Consider the following 25,852-nt stretch of genomic DNA (forward strand, 5'->3'; position numbering starts at 1 on the left):
TTGCCGAAAGATCTTTTTACGGAGAGAAAATGAAAATGACGAGTAATGAAGAGGGCGGTGCAAGTTGCTGAAAAATAGCGAAACTAAATACCTTGTTGCCCTGGCATTGACATTGACTTGAGCGGTATCTTCATCGCTTATTCTGAGGAGAATCAGTAAAAAGAAAAAACTAAGCGGTTAGAGAGAAAGATAACAGAGCGTGAAAGAGTTTTGTAAATTATTTATCAAATATATTAATAAATTTATTTTATATAACTCAAAAGTAAAAGGATGAACTTGGTCTTGAGTAATTACGAGCCGGTTCGAACAACAAGCAATAAACAGTGAGTTTATAAAGTTTCGAGTCGAAAACACTAATCCATCATGATTCATGACCTTCAGTGATTATCGAGACTGGACTGGCGTCTTCAAAAGTCAAAATTTGATCAACCCACTTCGGCCAAATTCCCCAACTCGTCGGGATGCACCTCATCCTCCAGGACCGGTTCTCCGTTTCTCACTTTCTTCTCAATTCCAACTCAAGAGCCTGAAAAAGGGATGTCGATTCAACGACCTTACAACTCGGGAAACGAAACTTTTTGGATTTGGAACCCTCCTCGACGGAGAATTCAAGAGAGGTTCTCTTCCTTGTTTTCAAAAAATCTTGATTCTTTAGATATCCAGCGACGCTTCCCTACATGTCTTATCAGAACTTTACTTGTACTCATAATTCTGGTAAGATGAAAAAAAAGGAAAGATGATCTGAAGGGATTAAGATCGCCCGTTGGGCTCGGCGACCTGTGAACAAAACCTGAGTCAGGATCTGAAAAATCTCTTGCGAAAAGCCGCGTAGCGGCTTTTTTAAAAACGAAGATTTGGGTGGAAATTTTCAACTAATCAGAAGCCTGGATTCGGCAAACCGGCCAATCAGCAGCCGAGTAGCCGCCCACGCATAATTTGTCGAAATTTTTTTGTCGGTTCCAGACAACATCTCTGGCGAACCCGCTTCGCGGCTTCGTTTTCAAAAAAAAGCCGCCACGAAGCTTTTCGCAAGAGATTTTTCAGATCCTGACTCACGTTTTTTACACAGGTTGCCGAGCCCAATTCGCCTGTACGAACGAGTAAGAAATTACGGCAACCGGGATATTTCGCTTCACTCATCAGTTTGGAATGTTCCAAGACAAGGTACACCCCCTTACTTAACAGCTTCGGAAGAACAAAGGTAAAATAAGAACAATGCGATGAATTTTTCAGTGCACAATTCTGTGGACTTTCCAATCCTTCCGCCGCCGCCAAGAAACACGCGCTTTGGCCGCCGCGATCTCAACCCAACTCTTCAGGGAATCGTCCCAGGTAGTACATCCTTAAATTCGCGACGCTGCCCAGCGACATGCATAATCCGCAGCAGATTACGGCGCCGCAAATTAACTAATAATGAACCTGACTGTGTGTCCGAGTGAGAATCTATTTATGAATATTTTAGGGAGTAACCGTAATCGTCTCGCTTCGAATTCTGTCGACTTCATCTGCTATCCTTAATTGATAATTTACACTTCGATTTTTCACTCAGAAATGGCTATCTACCAAATTATATTATATTCATCATTCTAATAATTTTTAAATTTAAATCTGATCTACTAATTTAGTTAACTGCTAGTCATCGTAACTAGAAATAATAAAGACTTTAAAAAATCATTTTTCTCTTCGACTTTGTACAGCTACACCCTTATTTTTTCTGATTTGAAAGAAAATATTTCGATTTCTGGTCAAAGAAAATCTGGTCAAAGAAAAATACCGGCAAATTTTGGGATGGCGTCTGGAACCGACAAAAAAATTTCGACAAATTTTGCGTAGGCGGCTACTCGGCTGCTGATTGGCCAGTGAGCCGAATCCAGGCTTCTGATTGGTTGAAAATTTCAACGCAAAATATTTCGAAATTTTTTGTCGGTTCCAGACACCTCCCCCAAATTTTCCGTGGAAATTTTCAACCAACGAGAAGCCCGGATTCGCAAAACCGACAGATAAGCAGCCAAGAACCCGCCCACGCAAATTTTTTCTTGATTTTTTGTCGATTCGTAACCGCGGCCCATCAAAATGGCTCTCAGACGATACGATATTTAAATTGTTCATAAAATATATATTATATTTCTTATTTTATAATACCTTTATTATATAATATAATTTCTATATCATATATTGCTTGTAGATAGCTTTTCTTACAGTACATAAAATCTGAAAATATATCCTGCTAGAAGGAACCTGAAACAGAATCTTCCACTGTACAGAACTGTAACTACTAATTTATCCTTCAAAAATGCTGGTGACTTCATCTCATTTCATTTCAATTTTTCTGCTTCTAGTCATCGACTCATATTCTGCTCAGAGCAATAAATATATCAATATGTGTTAAAAGAATTTATTCACTCACACGCACGTATACAGTAATGAATGTCAGTAACGTCTGCACAAAATCGAAGTTCAATAATATCCATCCTCGAAGCCTGAAAAAAATGACGTTTTTTTTTCCTTTTTCATCAATTTTGACCTGATTCAAAAAGGGACTTACTCGGACTTCGTTTACTAAATTTCATATTCGTAAACTTCTTCAAATTACGAGCGATGCCAGCATCGGACAATAATCTCGAAATATCTCCATTTAGCGACGGATCCCAGCCCTGAAAAAACCATATTTTCGACACGGGAGACGTCGATTTCAATGAATGTTAATTTCATTTTGATGAGCAAAGACAGCTTCGATGAATTATTGGCTGGTACCTGACTGGCGGCTGTGCTGGCCCACTGGTCTAAGTTGTTGTTTCGTGTATTGACCTTGAATGCGTCCAGTGATAGAACAAGGAACTAAAGGAGAATTTAAAGATACAGTAGTCGAAAATATCAAGAAATTGATAGCATTTTTGACATTTCGGGAAAAAATTTCTGTAAAAAATAATGAAAAAACAAAAATGATGATTTTTATCATAAAAATAATCGTAAAAGCCTTCTTTTTAAGCCAAAAATAAGGGTGTCACAATGATAGTTAGGAGTTTTATGATCAAATATTGAAGAAAAAATTTCTCGAAAAACATCTTTTTTGCCAACTTAAGGGGGTATCCTTCGATAATCGAGATTTTCAAAAAGATTTTTTTTTTCGATAAGTTAACATTATGACACCCTTAATTTTTTCCAGAAAAGATTTTTTGACTGTTAATCTCTTGATTTTCAATATTTTGAACTTACGAAAAGTCTCATGAGCGAATATTCTGTTCTCATCAAATTTGCGTTTCATCGACTTGACGGTGTTTTAAATACACTCGTAGTTCGCGCTCTCGCGCCATCTACGAAAACATTTTATCAATTCTGCAACTCGCTGGAACGTTGAATCAGAATTCTGCCTACTTAATTTGCTGTGGTTTTTTTTGTTCTGATTATTGATGCATTGTTTTTAGAAAAATGACACTCAGACGGTGCTGTCTGGGGCGAATTCAGTTTATTTTCTGATTATTTTTTCTTATGCAATAATTGATTTTGACGAAATCAGTGATTTAAGGGGGGGTCCTTATTTGATAAAATTAATATTAGGATAAGTAATGATAAAACTGCTGAAGGTTAGGGTTGAAAATTCAGGGGCTAGGGTGATAGTTTTAATTAAGGGCTCCAACCTTCGATTTGAAAAACTTCCCCCTTGAATAACTCTGAACCTATAAATGGTTGAGCCTTTTTTATGGGGTTTATGGATAGATTTTTATTTTCCCTTAAACATGTCAGAGCCGTTTTCTGTTTTCTCAATAAAAAGTCGGCAAAAAACTTTAAAAAAAAAATACCAATTTTGACGGTCAAATAGCTCGGAAATGAGCCTGACTAGAGAATATTTTCTTGTGAGACTAGATAAGGGGTAATTTATTTAAAATGATCGCTTACACATAAAAAATTTTTAATTCATAAATATCAAATGATTGAAATTTCCGTCCTTTAGTTGAAAAAAATATCCGTTTTTTGGTAAAAAGTATGTAAAAAATGCATATTTGAAAATCTGTCATTTCAGTTATTGGAAAATCCACTATTTTTTATCGGAAATGCTATACTGTATTATTGGGTTTGTACAGTAAGAAGAAAGTATCGCAGAAAATCTGTCACATCGACAAGAATAATTGAACCTGTCAATATACACTCGGTGACTTTAGTATGGCTGTAGTCATGACATGCGCATAAATTATGCAGTATAATGAACAGTGTCAGCAGAATGATGGATGAGCCTTTTCTTACAGTCATCCCTTTTTTGTCCTGACCGCCGAAAGAAAATACAGGGAGAGCAGATAGTACAGTATCTAAACTGTTATTTTAGCTGAAAAAGAGCTCGAAAAAACGCGGTTTTCTAGGCAAAAATGGCAAATTAGAACTTGAAATAGCGAAATTAAAATTCGAATGATAAATTCATCGAAATCGGATTAACCGAAAATAACAACAGAAACCGCAAGTTTTGGCCGGGGAATTGACCAACGCCCTTTATTCCCTCATCTCTGGCGGGCGCCTTTAGAATTCGACATTCGCTCGAAAAGAAATCGAATAATTAGAGATAATGCATTTTTCTGACCCAGGTTCAAATTTATTATTTACATTTATATGAATTCATTAAATAATTTGCTGTTTACTTTTTTTTGCAAAGAGTAAAAATGTCTTTTATCAATTAATTTGCAGACGATATCGGCTCCTGCCCTGGCGGAAATCCAAACTGCACCTGCGGTTCTGCCTGTGGATGTGGCGCTGGCTGCACTTGCGGAACAAGCGAAGAATGAATTAAAATTTTATTTCAAAGGAAATCTTGTCAGAGCCTGTTTTTTGGCAATTTTACTTTTTAAAAGAATAAACAAGAAACTTCTTTTCGTGGAACATTTATTTTTCATTTGTTGATTTTTGTTTGTCTTCGGCTTGCCAGACATCGAAAAGGTCGATGTATTCGCCGCTAAAAATGAATTCTTAAGGACTTCCTCGATTGTTGAAAAGATCTTTCCAGAAGCTTTTTGAAGGATATATTTTCGTTCTCTAATATTGACGGGAAAACTTCAGAATTAGCGCCGAAAATTCTCGATTGAAACGCGCGCGCCCAGCTCTGATTGGTCAAAAACGCGAAATAACGTCTAAGCCTAACCCTAACTCTTATCATAATCAAGGGGGCCTCATCAACGATCCTGGACTCTATTCCTTAAGTTTAAGCGACAATCAAAGCCCCTGTGCCGTCAGCACTGTAGGATGGAGCAACTGTAGCACTTTGTCTATCCACCAAATTGTAGTTTCGCTAAAGTAGTTCGCATCCCCAGAGAAATGGACGAATTTATTTCGTCGTCATTTACCTGATGTACTCGTCTTTTTCAAGAATGTCGACTAAAACTTTAATTTGGGTCAAGATTAAAATACAAAGTTTACTGTACTTTTACAGTCTTATCAATACAATGAAGACTGTACTCTGGCCTCGGCAACCTGTTTTGAAAAACTGAGTCAGGATTTTGAAAAATAAAAATAAGAAGCCGCGTAGCGGCTATCTGCAAAACGAAGCCGTTAAGCCGCTTCGCTAGCATACAGTTTGAAGCACTTTTAAGGCCGACCCTTTTAAGGCCACTTTTTCGAAAAATTCCCAAAATGTGTCATCCTAAAAAAATCCACTTTAAGGCCACTTTCCCTTCAATTTCAGTTCAAAATCCGAAAATTACAGTGTCACTTGAAAAAGCTTTTTATCTTCGACTGCGTGATGCCTTGTGTTTTTATCTTTATTTTTCTTTTTGGTATTTTTCGATGCTTTTTTCTCGATTTTTTCAATTAACCCCCATCGGCCAAAATGTCCAAAAAGAAGGTATGATATTTTTCGTTGTTTTAGACCTCTTCGATTGAAAATTTTGTGTGCTTTCTGATGATTACTTGTCATCATGTTTATCTAATGTGACCAAAAAGATATGGCCAAATAAAAATTGTCCACAATGGACGCTGGCCGATGGGGGTTAACGATAATTTCTTTTGGTCTTGTTTGAATTTTCACTTAGATTTTGAGTCCAAGTGTTTCAATCTATAATCATTATATAGGCGTGTAAAAATACGCAGATGAATGTCTTAACCATTTTTTGTTTGAAAAAGCCCAGCAACTGTCTTCTTCACGTCACTATTCTTTGACGTCTTCACTAGAATCTCTTCATATCTTTTTTCTAAGCATTTGCCATGTTGATTCTTTTTTAAGACATGCTTTACGAATATTATTTTTGAAAAAATGAAAGAAAGAATCATTTTGAGTTCAATTTAAAGGACACATTCTGAAAAAGGATACAATTCATACTTTGTTCGAACGAAAAAAATAATACTATTTCTATTTTTTAGGAAATAAATTGAAAGTATATTCCAAAAACAGTGAAAGAAAGTTAAGTTCCGAATAATTTTATGAAGCCTCATTTATCTTTTTTCCCAAGAAAGGAAAAAATTTGTTGTCATCCAACTCGAGACAAAAAATATCCATTTTAAGGCCACTTTTGAAATTCGCTGTCATCCGAAAATCGGCCTTAAAAGTGCTTCACACTGTAAATAATTTCTTGAGTGATAAACTTTGGCGAAGCCGCTTTGCGGCTTCGTTTTTGAAAAAGCCGCTACGCGGCTTTTCATAAGATTCTAAACCCTGACTAAGGTTGCCGAGGCGACACTACTGTTTTTCTTATGGCAAGTAGGAAAAAACAGTTGCTGATTTAATTACTTCTGTAAAATTCGATCCATTTTTAAAGGAAAAAAATCTCCCGAAAACAGCTTCAGCCATTTATCTGGACATAGATTCGGCTTGAGTGTCGGTTGAGTTAATTTGGGCGAAAAGAGATTACTGTCTTGAAAATGGACCCGCTCCCTTTGGCAGACACGGCCGTCTTGACAGGTTGCATGTTGCGCCACATTTCCGCATCTGTGTCCGTTTTAATCATCGTTTCCTTCATGTAGTGGAACATTGCCGTGTCCATTGGACCAGGCGCCCAGTTTAGGCAGCGAATTGAGGGTTCTTCTAAGGCGATGACTTTTTCAACGGGCTATTTTTCATCACCACTTTATCAATAAGCCAATTTTATACAGCGTATACTGAGCTCGGCAACCTGTGTAGAAAACCTGAGTCAGGTTCTGAAGAGATCAAATGAAAAGCCGCGTAGCGGCTTTTAAGAAAAGAAGCCGCATAGCGGCTTCGCTAAATCAACATTACAGTCTCTTTTGATCTACTGGCGTAGCCGCTTTGCGGCTTTTTTGAGAAAGCCGCAACGTAGCTTTTCATTGGAGCTCTCTAGAACCTAATTGAGTTTTTCTACAAAATTTGCCGAGGCAAGAAAATGATACCGTTTCCTTCAAGAAGACAATTTCTAGCTCTCCTGGAAGCAGAATAAAGTGAACATTTTGGCACATTGACTTTTGACAAGAGAGTCGTTATGTTCACGATATGAAGTTTGCTCTCAGAAAAGGTATTCTTGAAAGCGGTCGCGAGAGGAATGAATTGAGCGACATTCGATGTCCAGAAATTACTCAGCTCCTCTAAAATTGACCTAGAAAAAGTTATTTATTCTCAAATCAAACCTAAAGAGTGGCCTGTTTCCAAAAGTGGCTTTTCGATATCACCGCAAGTGCCTGCATTTGAAATTAAAAATGCACTTCGATACGACTTTCTTGTTGTTTTGATAAGTTCCATCCAATTCAGGGGCTCGCCAAGGTCGCCCTTCAAAATCTTCACTTCGCATCTTTTCTTTTCTTCTTTCTCTAGCCAGGGAATCGTTCCGTTTCTACTGTGAAGAAGCAGCAATGAATCCTTATCAAGACGGGAAAGAAACTCTCTAGCAATAGCTTCGCCATAGCCCCGATTTGCTCCTGTTATTAAAACGGCTGAGTTTTGACCAAAAATGACCATTTTGTATTTTTTCGAAAACACACCCTTGGAAGAAGAAAAAGCAAAAAGACGAAAAAACAAATCAATAAACAACAGCTCGTTAAATTGGGCTCGATCATATCGCGATCATTTTTTTATTAATTGAAGATATTTCATAAAAAGAAAAAATTGGGCATCTTGGCGGGAAAAAGAAGTTTTCTTCAATTGTCGACCGGGTATTTGGCGTGTTTTTTCAAAGCAGCATCCATCGCCACTGAAAATTTTTTGAATTGTTGTCAAAAAATTAAAAACTTTTGCTTCTTGAAAAACTTGAAAAATAATTTTCAAAAGTCGAATTTCGCACCATAAAAAGTGATCGAATTTTCGGAATAGGGATTTTTCAATTTGTTTTCAAGCCGATAAATAAGCTCTATCTTTATAATCATTTTTAGATTTCTTCCTAAAACTTAAAAACTTGAAGCACAGCAAACCTTTGAGCATCGTCGGAAAATTCGGGTTCCCAAGCCCAGTGACAGGATCCCAGCCTTTCTGAGCATAAAATCCTCGATCGTAGTACTCCGACAAATCGCAGCCAGCGTTGTACCCTGAGTAAGCCCTGTTAGTAGCTATCTTTTCTTTGATAGGGCTCGGCAACCTGTGTTTAAAACCTGAGTCAGCTTCTGAATAGCTCCAATAAAAAGCTGCGTAGCGGCTTTTTTTTTAAACGAAGCCGCAAAGCTTCTTCGCAAGTTTTTTATGGCGAAGCCGCTTCGCGGCTACGTTTTTAAAAAAGCCGCTACGCGGCTTTTCATTTGAGCTATTTTGAACCTGACTCAGATTTTCAAGACTGATTGTTGAGCACTTCTCTTAGATAAAACCTTGGGTAACGTCGGTAATCGCGTCAGGATTCTTGTAAAGCAGCGGGTTGACAAACCCAAGCGGCGGGAGATTCGATCGGAGTCGGTAGTCGTTGATGTGCGCTAGAATTCCAGCGACGACGGGGCAGGAAGCGGAGGTGCCCAGAACGCCAGGGACGGGAACACGGTTGTTGACTACCCAGTAGTGGTTGGAAACAGCGGCGATGTCGGGATAGCCTCGGCCCGTGGGGCGGTAGTAGTCATCTGATTCACTTTTTGACTCGCTTTCGCGCTTTTCTACCTACCTGGTGGAAGTTTTTCGGAAGTTCCAAGAAAGCTCGCGACAAGTTCTTTTTGATATTCTGGCATTTCGAAAACATCAGAAAAGCCGCCGCCAGAAATGTCGTATCCTTCTTCTTCGCCAATATCGAAGGGATGAATAAATGCTGTTCCACCTTTTTCCAGTTCAAAAATAACCCGAATTTCAACGCGAAGAAACAGTTAAATTTGAACTTTTCCTACAGTAGTGACGTACGGCGAGGTAGATGGCCACTGCGGCTCGAAGCGTTTATTTTCCTGGCATCCGGCGCCGTCGTCTCCAGAAGCAAAGAGCAGCGTCAGGCCACGAGCACCTGCCTTCATAAATTCCACGTTGATTCGTTTCATGTAATCTGGATCGACAGAATTTTCTTTGTCCGAGTAACTGGCGGAATTGACCAGTGGCGGGTTTTCTTCGTTAGACAGGTCTTTTTCAAGGGTTAAAAGGAAATAGGAAAAAAATTTTTTCTAGAGCAAATTTGTTTATTTTCAAAAATTGGTTCTAAAAAAATGATTTTATGGGTTTTTTAGAGATTCAAGACCGTGTGAATTGGTTTTACTAAAAAATTTATAAATTATTAAAAAAACAAAAAAAATAACTTTTTTATTAAAATCAAACAAAGCTTATTTTTCGATCATAAATGCACACCTTCATTTGCTATTCTTTCTTTCGGCTCGAAAAGCTGTTACTGAGGTTGAAAAAACACTCGTTTTTAGAATTTTCGATTTGCTAAATTTAGCAGAATGATTTCTTTCTTCTTATGCTCTGATGAAAGAAAATATAAATTTGACGCTATTTTGATTTTAACTTCACTAGTAAACATGTTTAAAAGGACGATCTCTCTATATACAGCGAAAAAAGCATGAAGTATTCAAAGTCAATTTTGTTTATGGAGAAATATTTCTCTAGAACATTTTTTTTAATTATCTCTAGAAAATTTTGTCCTGAGATAAAAGTGTCAAAAATCGAGAAAAGATTATTTTTAGCTACAATAACAGTATTAAATAAACTCAAACTAGCTTTATTATTAGTTCTAACATCATAAAAACAGAAGGACGAAGAAATTTTTTCGGTGAGTTCAATAAACCAAAATAAAAAAAAATGATGTTTTCTTCATTTTCCATCAGTGGACGTAAAATAAAAGGAAACGGGGAATGAAATTCTTTATCTGATAGAATAAAGCATGAGAATTCTCGTTTGAGTTTAATAAAATTGCTTTTTTAAATATTTTTTAATAATATTCGAATTTCAAATTTCATATTTTAGGCCATTTTTGTCTAGTCGACTTATTATCGAGAATCAAAATTCTAGAACAAACAAATTCGCTCTAGAAAAAATCGAATTCTCTCAAAAATTTTAACCCGTGCCAATAAGCCACTGCAAAAACGGCTCCTGCTGCTCGTGTCTTCCCGCAGTGTACCAAAACCAAGTGGTGATGTTGTTCCCTGTCGACATGATGTACTGCGTATCCAAAGAAGCTTCGATTCCAGACAGGCCTCCAGGAACGTCGCCGACTACTTTGTCGATTTCTTGACGGTGCTCGTAGCCTTTTCCGTAAAGTCGCCAGAAAAGGTCCAAATCGCCTTGGTGGTAGTATTGCTCGAGAAATTGAGGAGTGCATTGGCTGAAAAAAAATGATAATTTTTAAGTTTTCGTTCAAATTTTCGGATTTGAGTCGAAATTTTCAAGAAAAAACTCGATTATTTGGACATTTTCTGGCTTTCTCAACTTTTCAACCAATAAGAAGCGGGTAAAAAGCCCGCCAGCCAATCAAAAATCGGCATTTTTCTAACCTGTTGTCTGGATGGCGCCCTGTTTCGGAAGAAATATTGTATCTGGCTCGAATGACTTCTGGGTAGTTTCCAATGTGTCGGACGTTTTCTTTGATAGTTTTTCCGAAATCTTCTCTGTCGATTGACAACTTCTGGTGCACTGATGGAAGTTTGGAAACAGCGCCACCAATGTAGTCAATCATCGCCGCCGCTGACTGCGGAATCTTCAGATACGATGTTGTTCTGATATATTTTCTAGTGCTTCCAGGCTTCCGAAAGACGTGGAATTTTTGAATGTCAAAAAGTCGCATCGCATCTCGGACGGAAAACTCGCACGTGACCCAATCCATGTTCGAGTTGACGGTGCATTTTGAAGCGCTTTGCTGGGAAAGATACACTTTTTCTTCATCTTCGACGAAATTTTCGCCAGAAAGTCGGGCGAGGAAAAGCTCGACGAAATGCTTATCTCGTCCGACAAGTTTACTGAAACACGATTTGAAAGAAGAAAGGAGAAGAGGCTTTTTTACCTGATTTGAGAGTTCTTGAGAAAATTGCCGTATTGGGAGCTGTCAGGGTCGGAAACTTGCCAGAATACTCGCTCGAGGATTTCCACGTTTTTCTGAAATGAATTGATCAAAAGAAGATTTTCGAGTCGAAAAAGTACGAAGATGAAGTCCAAAGTTGACGATAAACTTCCTGATTTTTTGCTCGAAATAACCTTCAAAAATTTAATCGACAATCTTGGGCAGAGTTTTTCGACAAGAAAATTTCGACAAATTTTGCGTGGGCCGCTACTCGACTGCTGATTGGCCGTTGAGCCGAATCCGGGTTTCTGATTGGTTGAAAATTTACACGCAAAATAAGTCGAAATTTTCACCTCTCAGTTTTTCACCTACTTTTTCAAAAAAAAAATTGTCTGGCAGACAAAATCTTCACTCCCTCATTTTTCCCGATTTTCGACGGTACCTGTTTCAATCCAAAGATAAAAACGGCCGTTTCGTCTAACGGAGCTGTCCCCAAATTATCCCAAAGCTTGGTGTTTTCATTAAAATGCTGCTTGAAATGCGACTTCCAAGTCGCTCTCTCCTCAAATGCCAATTTCTCTGCGCTAGAATTCAGCGCCAGCAGCCCTAGAGCCGCCAAAAACCTCATTTTTGAAGGAAGAAAGATCGAGTTTTGACGAAAAAAAAACGAAGAAATTTGCTTTTGCGCGGAAAGATGCAATCATCAGCAGTTTTGAGCAGCGCGGGACGCTGAAATCAGGAAAACAACGACCGTCTCGTGCGCGCGAACCTACGCCCAGCTTCAAAATTCAAAATTGAACTTCTAGTGACCTTCCTTTTCATTTTGAAAAACCTGAAAAAATCGAAGATCAAGGAAATTTTTTTCTAGAATCAACCGAAATTTTAGGTTTGTTATTATTTCTAAATTTTAAAATATCGGCAAAAAACTTGAAATATATTTAATGAAAATGTAATATAATTTTTTGATTAAATTCAAAATAAGCTTTTTATTATTTGTTCTAAAAATGCATGGTGTCTTTTCGATTTTCTTGTGATATTGTTTGACAAAGTTCTCGATTCAAGATTTGAGACTAAACTCCTCTTCAGTCACCAAACTTTGGTGAACCCATGAAGATTCTTTTTTCTAACTATGTTGTTATCATAAAGCAAGTTGTTATTGAGCCATTTTGATTTCAAGACTTTTATTTTTATTCACAAAAATGCGAATTATATGAAAAAACTTGAGAAAATATCCATTTTAACCAATAGATATATCATCGTTCTATATATCGTTTTAGAAGTTCTAGAACATGTTTGTTTATTTTCTCCCAAAAGCCCTTTTATAGGATAAAATTAAAAAAACTCCATATATTCTACGATAATTTTGCTAAATTTAATCTTTTTTTCAACATAAACAAAAAGATTAAACTCAAATTAACTTCGTTGTTGCTCAATTTCTAATAAGAGCTTCACAAAAACAAATCTATCTAGCTGAGTTACGAAAACCGAAACTTTCAAAATGAGTTTTTTCATTTAAAAATTTTGTTCTAGAAAATTCCATGATTGAATAGTTTTAGGATTTTTTATTTATTTTTATTACAGAATGAAGGGATAGAGAAAAGGAGAATCAATTAGAATTAAAAACAAGCAGAAAAAAAATCAGAAAATTTTGAGAATGTCGGTCATCTGGAAGGCTTTTCTGCAGCTTGGGCAGATCTTCGGGTCGAGCGCGCCCAAGCAGGAGTGGCAGAAGGAATGACCGCATTTTGTTATGCACGAGCGGTGGTGCAGATTCGTGTCGAAGGGCGAGAAACAGACTTTGCAGCAGTTCTCGTCAACTTGCCCTAAAAGTTTTTTGAGAACTTCTTTTTCTTACCTTGATTTGCTGGTCTCTCCCGAACTCGCTCTTTTCTTTCCGTCAAAATTTTGAGCTTTCTTTCAATGTCAGTTTCGTCTCGTGCAAGCTCTTCATTTTCGAGCAGCAGACTTTCAATCGCTGAGGAGTTATTATTCATTTTTTCCCTGACGGCAGAAAGTCTCACAGTCAATGATTTTTCTTCGATGTAGATTTTCTCGAACTCGTTTCGCATTGATTGAAGTTCATTTTCTCGTGAATTGAGGTCTCTTTCAATGTCGTCGGGAAGACGCACTTGAGGAAGAAGATTGGCTTTGTGCTTTGGTTTCGGTTTTATCGCTTGGTCTTCGGGAAAACGAGGTTGGCCAGATGAGGAGTTTGGGCATTGTTGATAATGCTCAAAAAACTCGTTGAAGGAGAGAGAGGTGTTGCACTCCATGAAGAAGCATTTGAATTGAGGAACCCGAGTGCCATATTGCTTATGAAAATTACAGACTTTGCAATTGCAGTACTGCCCATGCTTAAAATTCTGGACAGAAGAACAATCCATACAAAATACATTATTGCCATCTTTATCCTCGCTGCAATAAAACATGTAGAAATTCTCCGGAATAACGCTAAAAATTTATCAATAAATAAAAATTCTCTCATTTCTAAAGCAATAACTTACGAGCAAATTTTGCATTTATGAACCCATATTGCTCCTTTCGTCTTATTCCGCCACTCAAAATAATAATTTCCATCATCCAAATATTTCTCCGGAATCTCTCGTTTTTCAACGCTTATTTTTCCCACTTTCGGCGACATCTCGAACAAAAAACGATCAGAATTGAATTTGAGAAAAGGAGATTCAATTTTTAGTACCGCGTTCTATTTACCAAGTGAAATTTGCTCAGAAAAATTCCAAATATTCTGATTTTCACTGCTTTTTACGATTTTCGACTAAATAATCTTTCTTTCGATCGGAGTCAGTGGATTTATTTACACATTTCACAAGTCATTATCAATTTTCAGGGGAAGGAAAGAGCATGGGCAGATTATCATGTCATTTTTTTGATGCAGGTAGAAACTGTGGCATGTAAAAAGGCCAGTTGAATTATCGACAATCTTCGTTCCACGGATCACAAGCGGCGTCGTTGAGCTTAGTCAGAAACTTCTCGATTCGTCTTGGCCACCAGACCGAACCGATCTTGCACTCTCCAATGTAAGCTTCGATCAAGCCTCGAAGCGCTGTGATCCCGTCTTCAATTTTTTTTAAGAAAAAATCGAGAAAAAGCAGACTTACGGTCGAAATTTAGGATTGATCTGGGCGAATTTTCAAGCGTCTGAAACTTGGATTGAATCCATTCTGGGACTGGCTCTGTATCGGGCACAGCACATCTTAAAAACTTGGTTAGGGAAGAAAAAAGAAGGAGATTACTTTCGCATTTTGTTATTCGGATTTCGGTGGATAGCATCAGCAGCTTTTGAAATGAGCTTTTGAGCTTTTCTTGCGTCTTTTCCTTCGCTAAAAATATTTTTTGAGAATTTTTATGGGGAAAAATTGGGTTTCTCGCGATTTTTAACAAAAAATAAAAAAATTGACCAATTTTGGTCTCTTTTCCGAGATTTTCTTCATTTTTTCGAGCAGAACTCAAGAAATTTGAATGAAACAAACCTCTCATATTTTGGAAGAAAACATCCTGAAGCTGCCGTTCAAGATATTCCTTCGCAAAGTCGATGCAGTCATAAACATCCGTAAAATTCGTCTGAACGTTCTCAACCGCGTTCCATTTCAGCGTAAATCCGCCGAAGTGGTTTCGACTTTGATCGAGATCGACGCCGATGACAGCTTCATTCGTGCCCATGTCGTAGGGAATGTCCCAAAAGGGCATTTTTCCGTCGATCGGGACGATTTTGCCGGATCCATCGTAGGGGCCTTCGTTTTTCGTGTCGGCTTTGCCTTTTGGGCCGCAGAATCTTATTTTTGTTTTTCAATTTTTATCGTTTTTGGTCATTTAAAAGTTGATTTTTGCCCAAAAGTTAGGGTTGGTGGCATGAATTGATCAAAAATCGACAATTTCAAACAAAAATTTTTGTCAAATTTTTGACCAATCAGATGCCCGACTTTGATTTGTTGGCCAATCAGATTTCAGAAAAATTTTCTTAAAAACTCGATTTTTTTGTCCAAAATTTAGTCAAAATTTTAGACATTTTTCACGAAAAATAAGAAAAAATATAAGGGCGTCAATACGTTAGCACAATTTGGGAAAGAATTTCGAAAAATCGAAAAACAAATCTTGCATGTCTATAAATCTCGCTCGATGGGCTCCCCGAAAAGATATGCAGCTTATCATATCCACAATATTCATGATACTCGAGCCCAAAACCATCATCCCTTTCAAACTCAAAAACGAGTCGATGCGTCGCCGCCACCCGAATCGTCCAGAGACAGCTGCGTCGGTTTTCGTAGTTTGAAGTGTCGATTTTGATTTCGCCCGAAAGAGCGGTCGTTTCAATTTGGCAGGAAGGATCGCAGGCGGGGTTGGACGGATTCGCCAGGCAAATGGGGGTTTGCCAGATGAATTTTGGATCCGAAGAGCCGCGCGGGTCGGAGAAGACTTTTCGGCCGTGCTTGCCCTGGCGATCTCCCTTTTCTGAAGGAAATTAGCGATTTGATACCCTTATTTTTCGAGTCGAAGAATCATCATTTGAAAATGTTAAAAATATGTCGTGAAATATCGAGAAGCCGCTTGGCGCTTCGAAAATTTGATATTCTAGCCGCGCTTCGCGCGGCTTTTTTTATAAAATTTCGAAGCCGCAAGCGGCTTCTCGACATTTTACGACATATTTATTACTATCGTCAAATGTTTTTACTTTTAGTTGAAAAAATAAGGGTATCACTTCGCTAATTTCTTGGTGTATCAAAAATTTGAGTTATCGAAGTCTACCCCCTTAATAAAATCTAACCTGCGATCGTGGAAGCGGCAAAAAGAGCGGCGACGAATTTCATATCTCAGAAATAAAAAGCCACAAAAAATGATTTAAAAATTACGAATCAAGAAGTCAGTTTGAACTTCTTTTATAATTTCCTTCGATCGCCTCCTTGCGGTCGAGTTTTCTGTCTTGATGACAATTTTTTTAATTTACCCGAGCTGCACTTTCCAACGCGCCAGGTCACGCAGCTGAGAGACCTGAGGTAACCAAATTACCGTTCTTTTTTTCGACAAAGGATTAGAGACTTTTTTGCGCGAACATTCATTTTCATTTTAGAAGATTTAATTTTCTAGTGCTCGTGACCATCGTGGTCGAAGACGATTGGTTTTACGAAGGAAGGAGAATGGATATCATCCAAGTATTTTTTGAACTCTTCATCGGAGGCTTCGAGGATGTGGCTCATCGGAACTCCAATTAACTCTAGAAAAATAAAGAGACTGAATATTATACAAATTAATTTAAAAAAATAATTAAAAAATAAAATAATGAGAATAATAATAAATTGTAATTAAATTCTTAATAAATAATAATAGTAAAGAAAAATGACCTTGAATCGCAACTCCAATTGGTTCTTTCTCATTTTTTCGAAGAGCATAATCGTCAATGTTTTCCTGATGTTTTCAAAATCTTCACCATTCTGACAAAATAATTTTTCTTTCTCCCTTCACGATAATTCTTCCTTTTACCTAATCAATCGTTTTGCTTGGTACTCGTCGTCTCGATCTCTTTGGTAGATGCAAAAGTAGATGAAGCACAAGCCCGCCAAGATCCAAAACCAGACCAAAAATGTCCGTTTCTTAATGTCCTCAAGCTCGATTCTCAATCTCTCCAGGGTTTCTTCGTGATCATCGACTGCTATTTCGATCCATCCCATTTTAAAAATGGCAGAAAAAAAAGCGAAAAGAAGAAAGAAAAAATCAGGAAAGCATTAAATTGTCGATAAATGCTCCTGAAATGACCGCAAATGCATTTATGCCGATTTGCCCGTCTACTGTATATACTGTATTTAATTCAGATAAGAATACAGTGATCCAGAAAAAGGGCATTTTCTGATCATTTCTGACTAAAAATCTGACCGCTATTTTTAAGAATTTTTTTATATAATTCGTCTATTTTGCCCAGCCCCAATTTTCTATTTATACTCTCTAGTAAACCGCAAAACACGGCTATTTTTGAATCACTGGTCGGCTTCTTTTCAACAAACAGAATCAGTCTAAGAAAAAGCAGCTTCCTTTTTTTTTTTAAATGAAGCTAGTAGCACTTTTCGTAAATTTCAACTTTTCGCTAGCTTGTGAGGATCCGGGCTGGGTGAGTGGGATTCAGAGATCGCCGGGAATAGAGAAGCAGTTTTGGGAAGAAGGAGACAAAGTTGTTTATGCTTGCGAACCGCCGAGTTTTGGGCACAATGGCGGGTATACTCAGGAAATGCTTCGAAAAGTTTATTTTCTACATAGTTTTGAAGGCGGAACTGGGCTCAGCAACCTGTTAAGAAAACCTGAGTCCGGGTCTAGGCTAGAAAAAGGTTTCTTAAACCCTGACTCAGGTTTTCTACGAGTTCTTCAATTTCAGAAAGCCTGAGTCAGGGTCTGAGAAATCTTCTTCTATCCTTGACCCTGACTCAGGCTTTCTGAACTTGAAGAACTTGCAAAAAACCTGAGTCAGGGTCTGAAAAATAGAAAAAGATTTCTCAGACCCAGGTGACTTAGGTTTTCTGCAAGCTCTTCAAGTTCAGAAAACCTGAGTCAGGGTCTAGGATAGAAAAAAAATTTTTCAGAGCCTAACTCAGGTTTTCTTCTCAGGTTGGCGAGCCCAGAGGCAGAAAAGACGGGTAGTTCGATGAGAACTTCTTCTCCAAGCTTCTGAATCCAAAATTGAAAGATGAAAATGAAAAGGATCCATTCGAAAAACATGAAAATATATTTGAAAACTCGGAAAAACTCGTCGACTTTTGATCGTTCAATGATGTCGTCGAACTTTTGCCGCGCCTAGAAATTTTCGATGAGAGTCGAAAAAAGGGGTTGAAAAAGGTACCTTTTCGATGAAATCGGCGCTGATCCAAGTGTACTGAGAAATATTCGTGTTTGTCTCAGCTACCGATGGGGCTCTGGATGAAATTTCATTGCACGTGACAAATTCGTCTTTTTTGAATTCGACTTTGTTAAAAATTTTTTCAAAGAAAAGTGGGTAGAATCCATTCCTGAGCTTTCTTTATTCAGCATAAACGTGCCGTAGTTTATCTCTTTATTTTTCGTATTCATTTTTTCCCAAATACAGTTTTTCCATCGCCAGAAAACATTCCCCCTTTCTAGAAATTTGAAGCATAAAACAGTCAATTTGCGAAAATGGCCGATGGCGCGGGCTGGTTCCTTCAACTGGCGGAAAAATTTGTGTCCAGTCTGAAACACTCGACTTGCTGGGCTTTATGAAAATCGACATTGGGTCGCAGCTTTGGAAGCAAAAATTTCGCGCGAATTTCAAACATGCCTTCTTGGCGGAAGTGAAAGAAGAAAGGGTGAGAAAAAGAGTTTTGGCGAGAAAAAGTCCAAAGCCGGAAATGACGTCATTGCTGGTCAGGAGGAATCAGTTCGTAAAGCCGGCAGAAATCAAGGAAGAGAACCAGCTGGAAGAGGAGGCGGCTCTGGAAGACGCGCCTCTTGAATTGGAAGAATTCGACCAAGAAATTGATTTTTTCTCAGAAGAAATTCCATCAAAACCAGTGGGAACTGCCAGTAGCTGTCCTGCGCCACACTCAGTTAAAAACGCTTCTTTTGATTACAAAGCCAATAGTAGTACAGCTTCGTATTCCTGTAATCCCGGCTTTTGCTTTGAAAACGAACGGACAAGGACCATCATCAGTGATTGCAAAGATGCTAGTTGGTCCGCTGTTCCATCTTGTCAGCCATGTGATGCTTGTGAGCTTCCAGAAGTAGAGACTAATCAGAACAGCGTCTGGAACGAGAATGATTGGACCGCGACGATTTCTTGCGTCGAAGAAGAAGCTGTTCTAAAGCCAGGGACGGACATTCGAGAGACGAAAATCAGCTGCATCGAGGGGAAAAGATGGAACAAGCCCATGCCCGTTTGTTCAAAACCCAGCAAGATCAACTGCGGCGACGACCACATCGAAGTCATCGTCGACAAGAACCTCTTCAAAGCGAAAAGATGGGAGGCCAGCTCTTCCAACGTCTTTCTTCACGGAAATTCGAATGGGCTCATGAGCATCGATGAAGTAGACAGCTCCTGCTTTGCCAAAGAAGATGAAGAAGGAAACTACCGAGTTCGAATTCAAGCTCCTTTCATGGGCCAGTGCGGTACGAAAGCGACAGTCGAGGATGGCAACTATGTTTTTGAAAACAAGGTCAAATGGCGAATGGAAACGGATTTTACTGTGAAAGATGCAGAGGTGCTCGATTTTAGCTGCAAATACAGAGGAGTCTTTATGGCTGGCATTTCTCAGCCCGTCAAGATTGCGATCAACACCAAGACTTACCAGGATCCAAGGTTTGCTTTTTCCAACGCTTTTTTCTTATACCGTTCTTTTTCTAGGACAAATCAAGACTTCACGGTCTCCATGTCCGTCTACGACCACGCCAACTTCACTGGCTTAGTGAACAACATCCCCCTCCTCCACCGCGGAAAGCGATATTTCGTCGATCTCCACCTCCACAGCGAGCAAATCGGAACTCCTTTTCTCAAATACTGTTATGGCTCGAAAAACTACGTCTCCGAAGCAGAGCTGCGGGAAAAATATAAAACAGAAACATCAAGCTCTGGAATTCGAAGCATGGTCGTCAATGGTTGCCCCGCTGCTGGAACACTCGTTCGACTGGAAGAGTCGCCAAATTCGTTTCAGTCGAGATATTCGTTCATGTTCCCGAAAATTGGAATTCAAGGGCGAGTCGATCTTCAGGTGCAGTTAAATATCTTGCAGTATCTAACAGTATGCTTTAGTTTGTCTATCTCCACTGCGAAATCGAATTCAAACCGGCCGGTTTCAAACCCAATTGCGAAAACTCCATGTTCGAGCAAGTCCTTCGACAAAATTTCGACACTCTCAATGGACCAGCGCCTCAGAAACTCCTTCGAAAATTTGGCCCTCGTTTCAACCAAGACTCAACCATCGACGGGGAGTCGAGGCAGGATGCAGTCTGGAAGATCAACTGTCAAGTTCCCCTCTTTAAAAATGCTCCACGATGCTTGAAACAGCAAGAGGAAGCCAAAAATCGACAAAGAAGAAGTCTCAGGAGGACAAATATGGCGGTCGGATTTGGTAAGAAAAAAAAGAAAAGGGGAAATTTTCAATAAATTCTAGGGCCAATTATTTTCCCCGAAAATGAAAATGATGAGATTGATGAAGAAGTGGTCGTTGAGGAGGTTCTTCGATCATCAAAATTGTTTGTCGATGAAAATTCTGGAGAAATTGAAGTAAAAGAGGAAGAAGTAGAAGTTATCCCGAATTCCCAGGTCGACCAAATTGGTAAAAAAATTTCTTTTTTTTCAAAAATTCATGTTCTTTAGAAATTCTTTGGAAGCAACATCGGACGAAGAAATCCCTCATCATTCGAGGAATGGCTTTTGGCTGCGTATTTTTGTTTTTCTTATCAATGTTCGTCTCCAGCCGAGTCAGCTGTTTTCCCAAGTCTGATAAAGAGCTAAATATTTCGTCGAAATTTTGACTTGAGTTTTTTGCTTGATTTTTTGTACATTCGCTATTTTTTACTCAACAAAAATAAATTTGAAAAAAACGTTTTTTTTTTAATCAGAAAAAGCAGCAAGAAGGGTTAAGTAAGAAAGTGCTTAAATTACGCGGCATCTGGTCGGGTTAATCAGTTTCTGGCTTAGCCAAAGAACTTGATCTCTTTCAAGGTGCCGAAAGTTGAGAGCTTTTCTCTTTTTTAAAATGCAAGTCTGAGCGACAATGAATTTAAGAAGATCAATTTTATCAGATTAGCAATTGAGACCATTAGAAAGATTAGCGTGAGCATAGAAGGTTTATCAAAAGGCAGATTTTGATTTATAAAGGTATCGAGTTTCTGATTAACGAGTTTAACCAAGAATAAACTTAAGAATCGACAAAACAGATTTTTTCTCCGAGAACTTACTGATTACGACCTCTTTTTTCTTATTTTTCTGCGGTGTAAGATTAATTTTCGTTTGAAAAATAAGGATCCCCCGTCGATTTTGCTGAGTTTTCAAACATCGTTTTCTCCGTGTATATCCTTAAAAGTCTTTTTCATTTTGATATCAAAATGTAGCTAAGAAAAAGCTTAAAAGTAAAAAATTGTTTTCTTGGTGATACCCTTAAGTTAAAACACTGAAATCGACAAATCAAAACCTGCTCATTTTGTTTATTTGGACAAAAAATATTTTTCATTTGTCTTTCTCCGTTCTTGATAATGTTCAACTTAAAAGTTCATCTTATGTTTGATATTAAAATTTAGAATCTAAATACAATAGTTTAGCATCAAAACAAGAACAATGTAGGAGACAGCGCCAAAGCAAGAAAGGGTAATCCTGGTGGTGCACCTGAGTTGGTTCTTTTTAAATTCGAGACAGAGCAACAAATGCTCATTTTTCATACTTTTTGCATAAACAAGAGAAGACCTTAATTTATTTTCAAATCAATTTTCCAATGGAAGATCTAAGGTAAAAACACTCAGAATTTTTGGGTTGGTGTCTGGAACCGACAAAAAAATTACGACAAATTTTGCTTGGGCGGCTACTCGGCTGCTGATTGGCCGGTTTGCTAAATCCAGGCATCTGATTGGCTGAAATTTCCACGCAAGATTTGTCGGAATCTTTTTGTCGGTTCCAGACACCTCCCCCAATTTCTGAGTCAGAAATGGGCTCTATCGAAATTTGATTCTAGAGGCAACGAAGTATCTCGATCAATTCCAACCTCTCTTCAAAACTTAACAGAAGAGCAGCGAATTCTCCTCAGGCAATTGAAAAGAACGATGATAGAGAAAAACGACCTGGAATTTGCTTTCGAAGAATTGGAAAAACTCGACCGCCGATTCCAAGTAAGATAAATTTGACAATTCTTTGATGATGAACAGCACGTTTATTTAGACAATATCAACGAGTGGATCTACTGTCAAGTCGGCCAATAAGCTCTTTACCCATCTGTAAATCGTCATTTTTTAAATGAAAGTAGACTGCTGGAATTTTGCGCAAACATGTTTAAATCGAATACAAAATAAAGAAATCGCGAATTTTTTTCGAATAACGGATAGGCATGCTTTAGTTAATGATTCGAAGGTTAGTCAGAAAGTCGTAAGAAGCAAGGCGACTCATATTTACGACCGAAGCCGCACTAAATCTAGGTATGTTTTGGGTTTGAGACTGAGTGAGTAAGCAGTAGGAAGCAGATACCAAGTTTTTTCTTCCATGTTACCGAAATTGTTGTTCACCAGATTTACTCGAATATTTGCATCTTCATAAAACAATCCAAAGCTTTGGAGCTCGTCGTCAGAGGCAAAGTATGGATTATTCAAAGGGATTCGAATGACTAAAGAGCATTCGTTTTTATAGATATTGACAGACTTACGAGGAGGTTCATTTGATGAATGATCAGTATTTTGTAGAACGTATTCATTGTTGTCTACTCTGTCGACAGTCATTTGATGGTATGCGACGACACCGTTTTGCAGATAAGCGCCAGTAACAGTAAGAGGACGAGTGAAAGCGAATTTTTCGTTCAAAGTAACTTTTAATATGTTGAACGAAGGAGAATACATTACTAAACTTGCCTCTTTCATAGTGACAGTCTGATGGAGGGGGTTTTTTGTCAAAATATTTCCCAAGTCGTCGGATAATTTCCCATCCACTTTCCATAAGATACGTTTTCTGACAGAAATCTCAAATATAAATACGTATTGAGCTAGCTGAGCTGAGCAAAGCTGATTCATTTCTCAAAGTCATCACCTCTGCTCACTCAGTTTCCTAAGTTTTCGATTCCCTTCCTTACACATACGATCAAGGAGAACTTCTATTTCATTCAGCTGGAAATCCTGTTCTTTTTTGTTGGGGTTCAAGTTCAGCCCAGCCGAACTCCGAGGATAAACAATCATCGTCAAAGTTGCAAGAATCGATTCTAACGAGTGCGAAGTCTCCAGATCCTTGAAGCCGAGATCGGTTCTCATCGCGTATCGAAGAAGTATTGTAACTGAGATTGGAACACAGAGCTGACTCGATTTTTGGTCGAGGATATTCTTTGTGAAATTTTGCATATCTTGCTCGAAGAACTTTGTCATCCGGTTCTTCAAGCTTGACATGTGGCACGATTTCGTCATGTTCGCATCAAGGCAAAATTGAGTTGAAGAATTTTCAAGGGAAATTATGTTTGTGATCTTTTCGATAAAATTTTCTTGGGTTATATTGATATCCTCGTAAAAGTGTTTTGTTTCATCATTCTTCATATATTTTTTAATCGAGGATGCATCGCAATCCTTAAAAACATTTATTTTTTCTAATTTATCTCAAATGATTTAACCTCAATAATTCGGTCGATTTCCTTTCGTTCATTATCATCAAGAGGCTTGTAAAGGAGAGTCCATGATGTTTTCCAGTCACAAAAAAGGAATAAAAGAAGATTATGATTCTCATATCCCTGTCCACGCCCAATTTGATGTTGAACTGCAAATCCAGGTGAGCCACCGGCTAAAAATCTATCATTTGTTTAATTTTGGGTTTTACCAAGAGACTGAGAAGCTGTGTACTTTGAGCCTTTCCTCGTATATCCCATTTTTCTATAGCCTTTTGACCAAGATTTATCAATAACCAGACCATAATCAATTATTTTTGGAATTCCATCGGCAAGGAGAATGTTTTCCAGTTTCCGGTCGTAATGGTAAATTCCACAATTTTTCCATAAATAATTAAATCCCTTCAAAACGCCTTTTGCAATTTCCTTTCGTTGTTTAAGATCAAGTACGTCTCCTTTTAAGACTCTTCGCAAATTGTCTTCAGCAAATTCCATTATTGTAACCCAACCAAGGCAGTCTTCTTGCTTTGAATCTTGCTTGTAAAAAAACTCGATGTTCGCAAAATGACGAATCACATTTTCGTGATATGGAATAATCCTATCTGCTCCATATAGAGAGTTACCAGTCAAATGGTTTTTTGCCACCGTGTGAAGGAAATCTTCAGAAAAAAATGCTTACAAAGTGCTAGCACTAATGACATTTACCTTCTGAAAGACGAATTTTATATGTAACTGCATCTTCTTCGAACTTGTCCGTGAAAAGAAAAGGATCGAATGCTTGAACGCGAACTGCAAAATCTTTTTCGCCAAATTTTTCTTTAAGAATAATCGCCTCTCCACCATAAGAAATAACTTTTCATCGCTCAACTCCCATTCTCCAGTTTCTTCCTTGATATCCGAGCGCTCAATAAGTTGACCATAAAGCATGTTTTTCTCAAGTAGCATTCGTTGAAAACTGGTTATTTTGAAATTTTCTTTGATATTTTTCTTCTTAGAATCGTTGTTTATATGAATTTCACCACAAGCGTTCTTCGTTAATGATTCTTTGATGAATTTGACAAACCGCCAGCGAAAAGAAATTCCAGAATTTTTGAAGTTGAATCTCTCCATTGATGCGATTAATCGACATTTTGGAGTTCGGGATGTTGTCCTTTTCAATTTCGGTAGAAAGTCATTCAGCCAATGTACAAGTTGATCTTTTCCTAGGTCACTTGGATGTTGCGATATCTTTTCAGGTGATAGAGAACAAATTAGTAAGAGGGCTAAAAGAATTGCAATAGAGGCATATAAAAGAGATTCAAAAAGTTGAAATCCTACGCGATCCATAAGAATGAATATTGAAAAAAAGGAAGAAAGGAGTATAAAAGATATAATAAACAAAAAAGTTGGCACAAATCAAAATCAGTAAGTCTGGAGCTAGGACGTGACAGCGCAGGACCAAATAATAAAGTATCATACATTGAAGAACGGAATAAGAAAGTATCATACATTGAAGAACGGAATAAGAAAGTATCATACATTCAAGGACCGAGTAAGAAAGTATCATACATTGAAGCGTCAAATAAGAAAGTATCATACATTTAAGGACCGAGTCTTTTTTGGAGCCAATAAGATTGCTGTATTTGGCCTACCGGCCAATAAGAAACCCAGCCTTTTTGGATTGTTCCTTGTATGACCGATCCAATTTTGCATCGTCCTTGGATTGGATTTGCACTATAGCTCCATCCTTCAATGTATGATACTTTCTAATTCGGTGCTTGAATGTATGATACTTTCTTGTTCGGTCCTTCAATGTATGATACTTTATTATTTGGTCCTACAGTGTCACGTCCTAGCTCCAGACTTACTGATTTTGGTTTGCCCCAAAAAGTTTCTCTTTTATAAGCTCCAAAACTTAAAAAGATACCAGTAAAAACGAGATAAAGAAGAAGAAGGCATAAGCAGGCTGAAAGTACGACAGTAAGTAAAAAAGTAAGTCTCTCTTTAAGAGGAAGCTCTGACAATTCTTCATCCATATTTTCACTCTAAAAAAAACTCTCGAGATGGCTGTTCAAAGTCGCGCTTCTCATGAAGAATGATTTTACGACGCGAGCCGTTGGTAACGATCGTTAAAAACGATTAAATTTTAGTCAGAAAACAGGATGTCTTGAACAATAAGGCTCGCTAAAGAAGTAAAAATTGGATCGACCATCCCTAGGGTTACTTTTGAATTGAAATCCAACGCTTTGAGTTCTGTGCAGC

The 25,852-nt window shown here is 38.0% G+C and overlaps 7 protein-coding genes and 3 long non-coding RNA genes across 10 annotated transcripts; 4 read left to right on the forward strand and 6 right to left on the reverse strand.

The window, feature by feature from the left end:
• The first annotated feature begins 245 nt into the window (after positions 1-245).
• Positions 246-740, forward strand: LOC145701453 (uncharacterized). The gene is made up of 4 exons (XM_081778674.1): positions 246-323; positions 382-477; positions 534-617; positions 656-740. The coding sequence occupies exons 1-4, from the start codon at positions 271-273 to the stop codon at positions 738-740; spliced, it is 318 nt and encodes a 105-aa protein (XP_081634800.1). The 5' UTR covers positions 246-270.
• Positions 741-1,084: 344 nt separating this feature from the next.
• LOC145705175 (uncharacterized) lies at positions 1,085-1,770 on the forward strand. The gene is made up of 3 exons (XR_014134560.1): positions 1,085-1,164; positions 1,234-1,332; positions 1,463-1,770. It is a non-coding gene; the product is annotated as an uncharacterized LOC145705175 (long non-coding RNA).
• Positions 1,771-2,379: 609 nt separating this feature from the next.
• On the reverse strand, positions 2,380-3,242 carry LOC145704688 (uncharacterized). The gene is made up of 4 exons (XR_014134481.1): positions 3,217-3,242; positions 2,755-2,838; positions 2,546-2,654; positions 2,380-2,480 (listed from the first exon to the last, which is right to left on the reverse strand). It is a non-coding gene; the product is annotated as an uncharacterized LOC145704688 (long non-coding RNA).
• A 1,538-nt stretch (positions 3,243-4,780) lies between these two features.
• LOC145701454 (sepiapterin reductase-like) lies at positions 4,781-7,885 on the reverse strand. The gene is made up of 4 exons (XM_081778675.1): positions 7,558-7,885; positions 7,324-7,515; positions 5,328-5,358; positions 4,781-4,939 (listed from the first exon to the last, which is right to left on the reverse strand). Exons 1-4 carry the CDS (start codon positions 7,883-7,885, stop codon positions 4,870-4,872), a joined length of 621 nt encoding a protein of 206 aa, XP_081634801.1. The 3' UTR covers positions 4,781-4,869.
• Positions 7,886-7,984: 99 nt separating this feature from the next.
• LOC145703245 (tripeptidyl-peptidase 1-like) lies at positions 7,985-12,011 on the reverse strand. Its single transcript, XM_081780580.1, has 9 exons — positions 11,758-12,011; positions 11,319-11,410; positions 10,813-11,274; positions 10,387-10,643; positions 9,228-9,446; positions 9,006-9,164; positions 8,722-8,964; positions 8,335-8,448; positions 7,985-8,117 (listed from the first exon to the last, which is right to left on the reverse strand). The coding sequence occupies exons 1-9, from the start codon at positions 11,941-11,943 to the stop codon at positions 8,065-8,067; spliced, it is 1,785 nt and encodes a 594-aa protein (XP_081636706.1). The 5' UTR covers positions 11,944-12,011; the 3' UTR covers positions 7,985-8,064.
• A 905-nt stretch (positions 12,012-12,916) lies between these two features.
• Positions 12,917-13,956, reverse strand: LOC145701455 (uncharacterized). The gene is made up of 3 exons (XM_081778676.1): positions 13,820-13,956; positions 13,171-13,766; positions 12,917-13,138 (listed from the first exon to the last, which is right to left on the reverse strand). The coding sequence occupies exons 1-3, from the start codon at positions 13,954-13,956 to the stop codon at positions 12,954-12,956; spliced, it is 918 nt and encodes a 305-aa protein (XP_081634802.1). The 3' UTR covers positions 12,917-12,953.
• A 155-nt stretch (positions 13,957-14,111) lies between these two features.
• LOC145704502 (uncharacterized) lies at positions 14,112-15,107 on the reverse strand. Its single transcript, XM_081781955.1, has 4 exons — positions 14,807-15,107; positions 14,570-14,656; positions 14,435-14,529; positions 14,112-14,391 (listed from the first exon to the last, which is right to left on the reverse strand). Exons 1-3 carry the CDS (start codon positions 15,021-15,023, stop codon positions 14,444-14,446), a joined length of 390 nt encoding a protein of 129 aa, XP_081638081.1. The 5' UTR covers positions 15,024-15,107; the 3' UTR covers positions 14,112-14,391; positions 14,435-14,443.
• A 3,350-nt stretch (positions 15,108-18,457) lies between these two features.
• Positions 18,458-20,839, forward strand: LOC145703415 (uncharacterized). The gene is made up of 5 exons (XM_081780773.1): positions 18,458-19,626; positions 19,672-20,035; positions 20,077-20,395; positions 20,438-20,602; positions 20,644-20,839. Exons 1-5 carry the CDS (start codon positions 18,548-18,550, stop codon positions 20,799-20,801), a joined length of 2,085 nt encoding a protein of 694 aa, XP_081636899.1. The 5' UTR covers positions 18,458-18,547; the 3' UTR covers positions 20,802-20,839.
• Positions 20,840-21,529: 690 nt separating this feature from the next.
• LOC145703456 (uncharacterized) lies at positions 21,530-22,334 on the forward strand. Its single transcript, XR_014134361.1, has 3 exons — positions 21,530-21,771; positions 21,995-22,148; positions 22,185-22,334. It is a non-coding gene; the product is annotated as an uncharacterized LOC145703456 (long non-coding RNA).
• On the reverse strand, positions 22,189-25,628 carry LOC145703455 (uncharacterized). The gene is made up of 6 exons (XM_081780816.1): positions 24,317-25,628; positions 23,824-24,270; positions 23,621-23,787; positions 23,102-23,576; positions 22,676-22,985; positions 22,189-22,636 (listed from the first exon to the last, which is right to left on the reverse strand). Exons 2-5 carry the CDS (start codon positions 24,104-24,106, stop codon positions 22,720-22,722), a joined length of 1,191 nt encoding a protein of 396 aa, XP_081636942.1. The 5' UTR covers positions 24,107-24,270; positions 24,317-25,628; the 3' UTR covers positions 22,189-22,636; positions 22,676-22,719.
• Positions 25,629-25,852: the final 224 nt, after the last annotated feature.

The sequence above is a fragment of the Oikopleura dioica genome, chromosome PAR (genome assembly GCF_907165135.1).
Source record: "Oikopleura dioica chromosome PAR, OKI2018_I68_1.0, whole genome shotgun sequence".
NCBI lineage: Eukaryota > Metazoa > Chordata > Appendicularia > Copelata > Oikopleuridae > Oikopleura > Oikopleura dioica.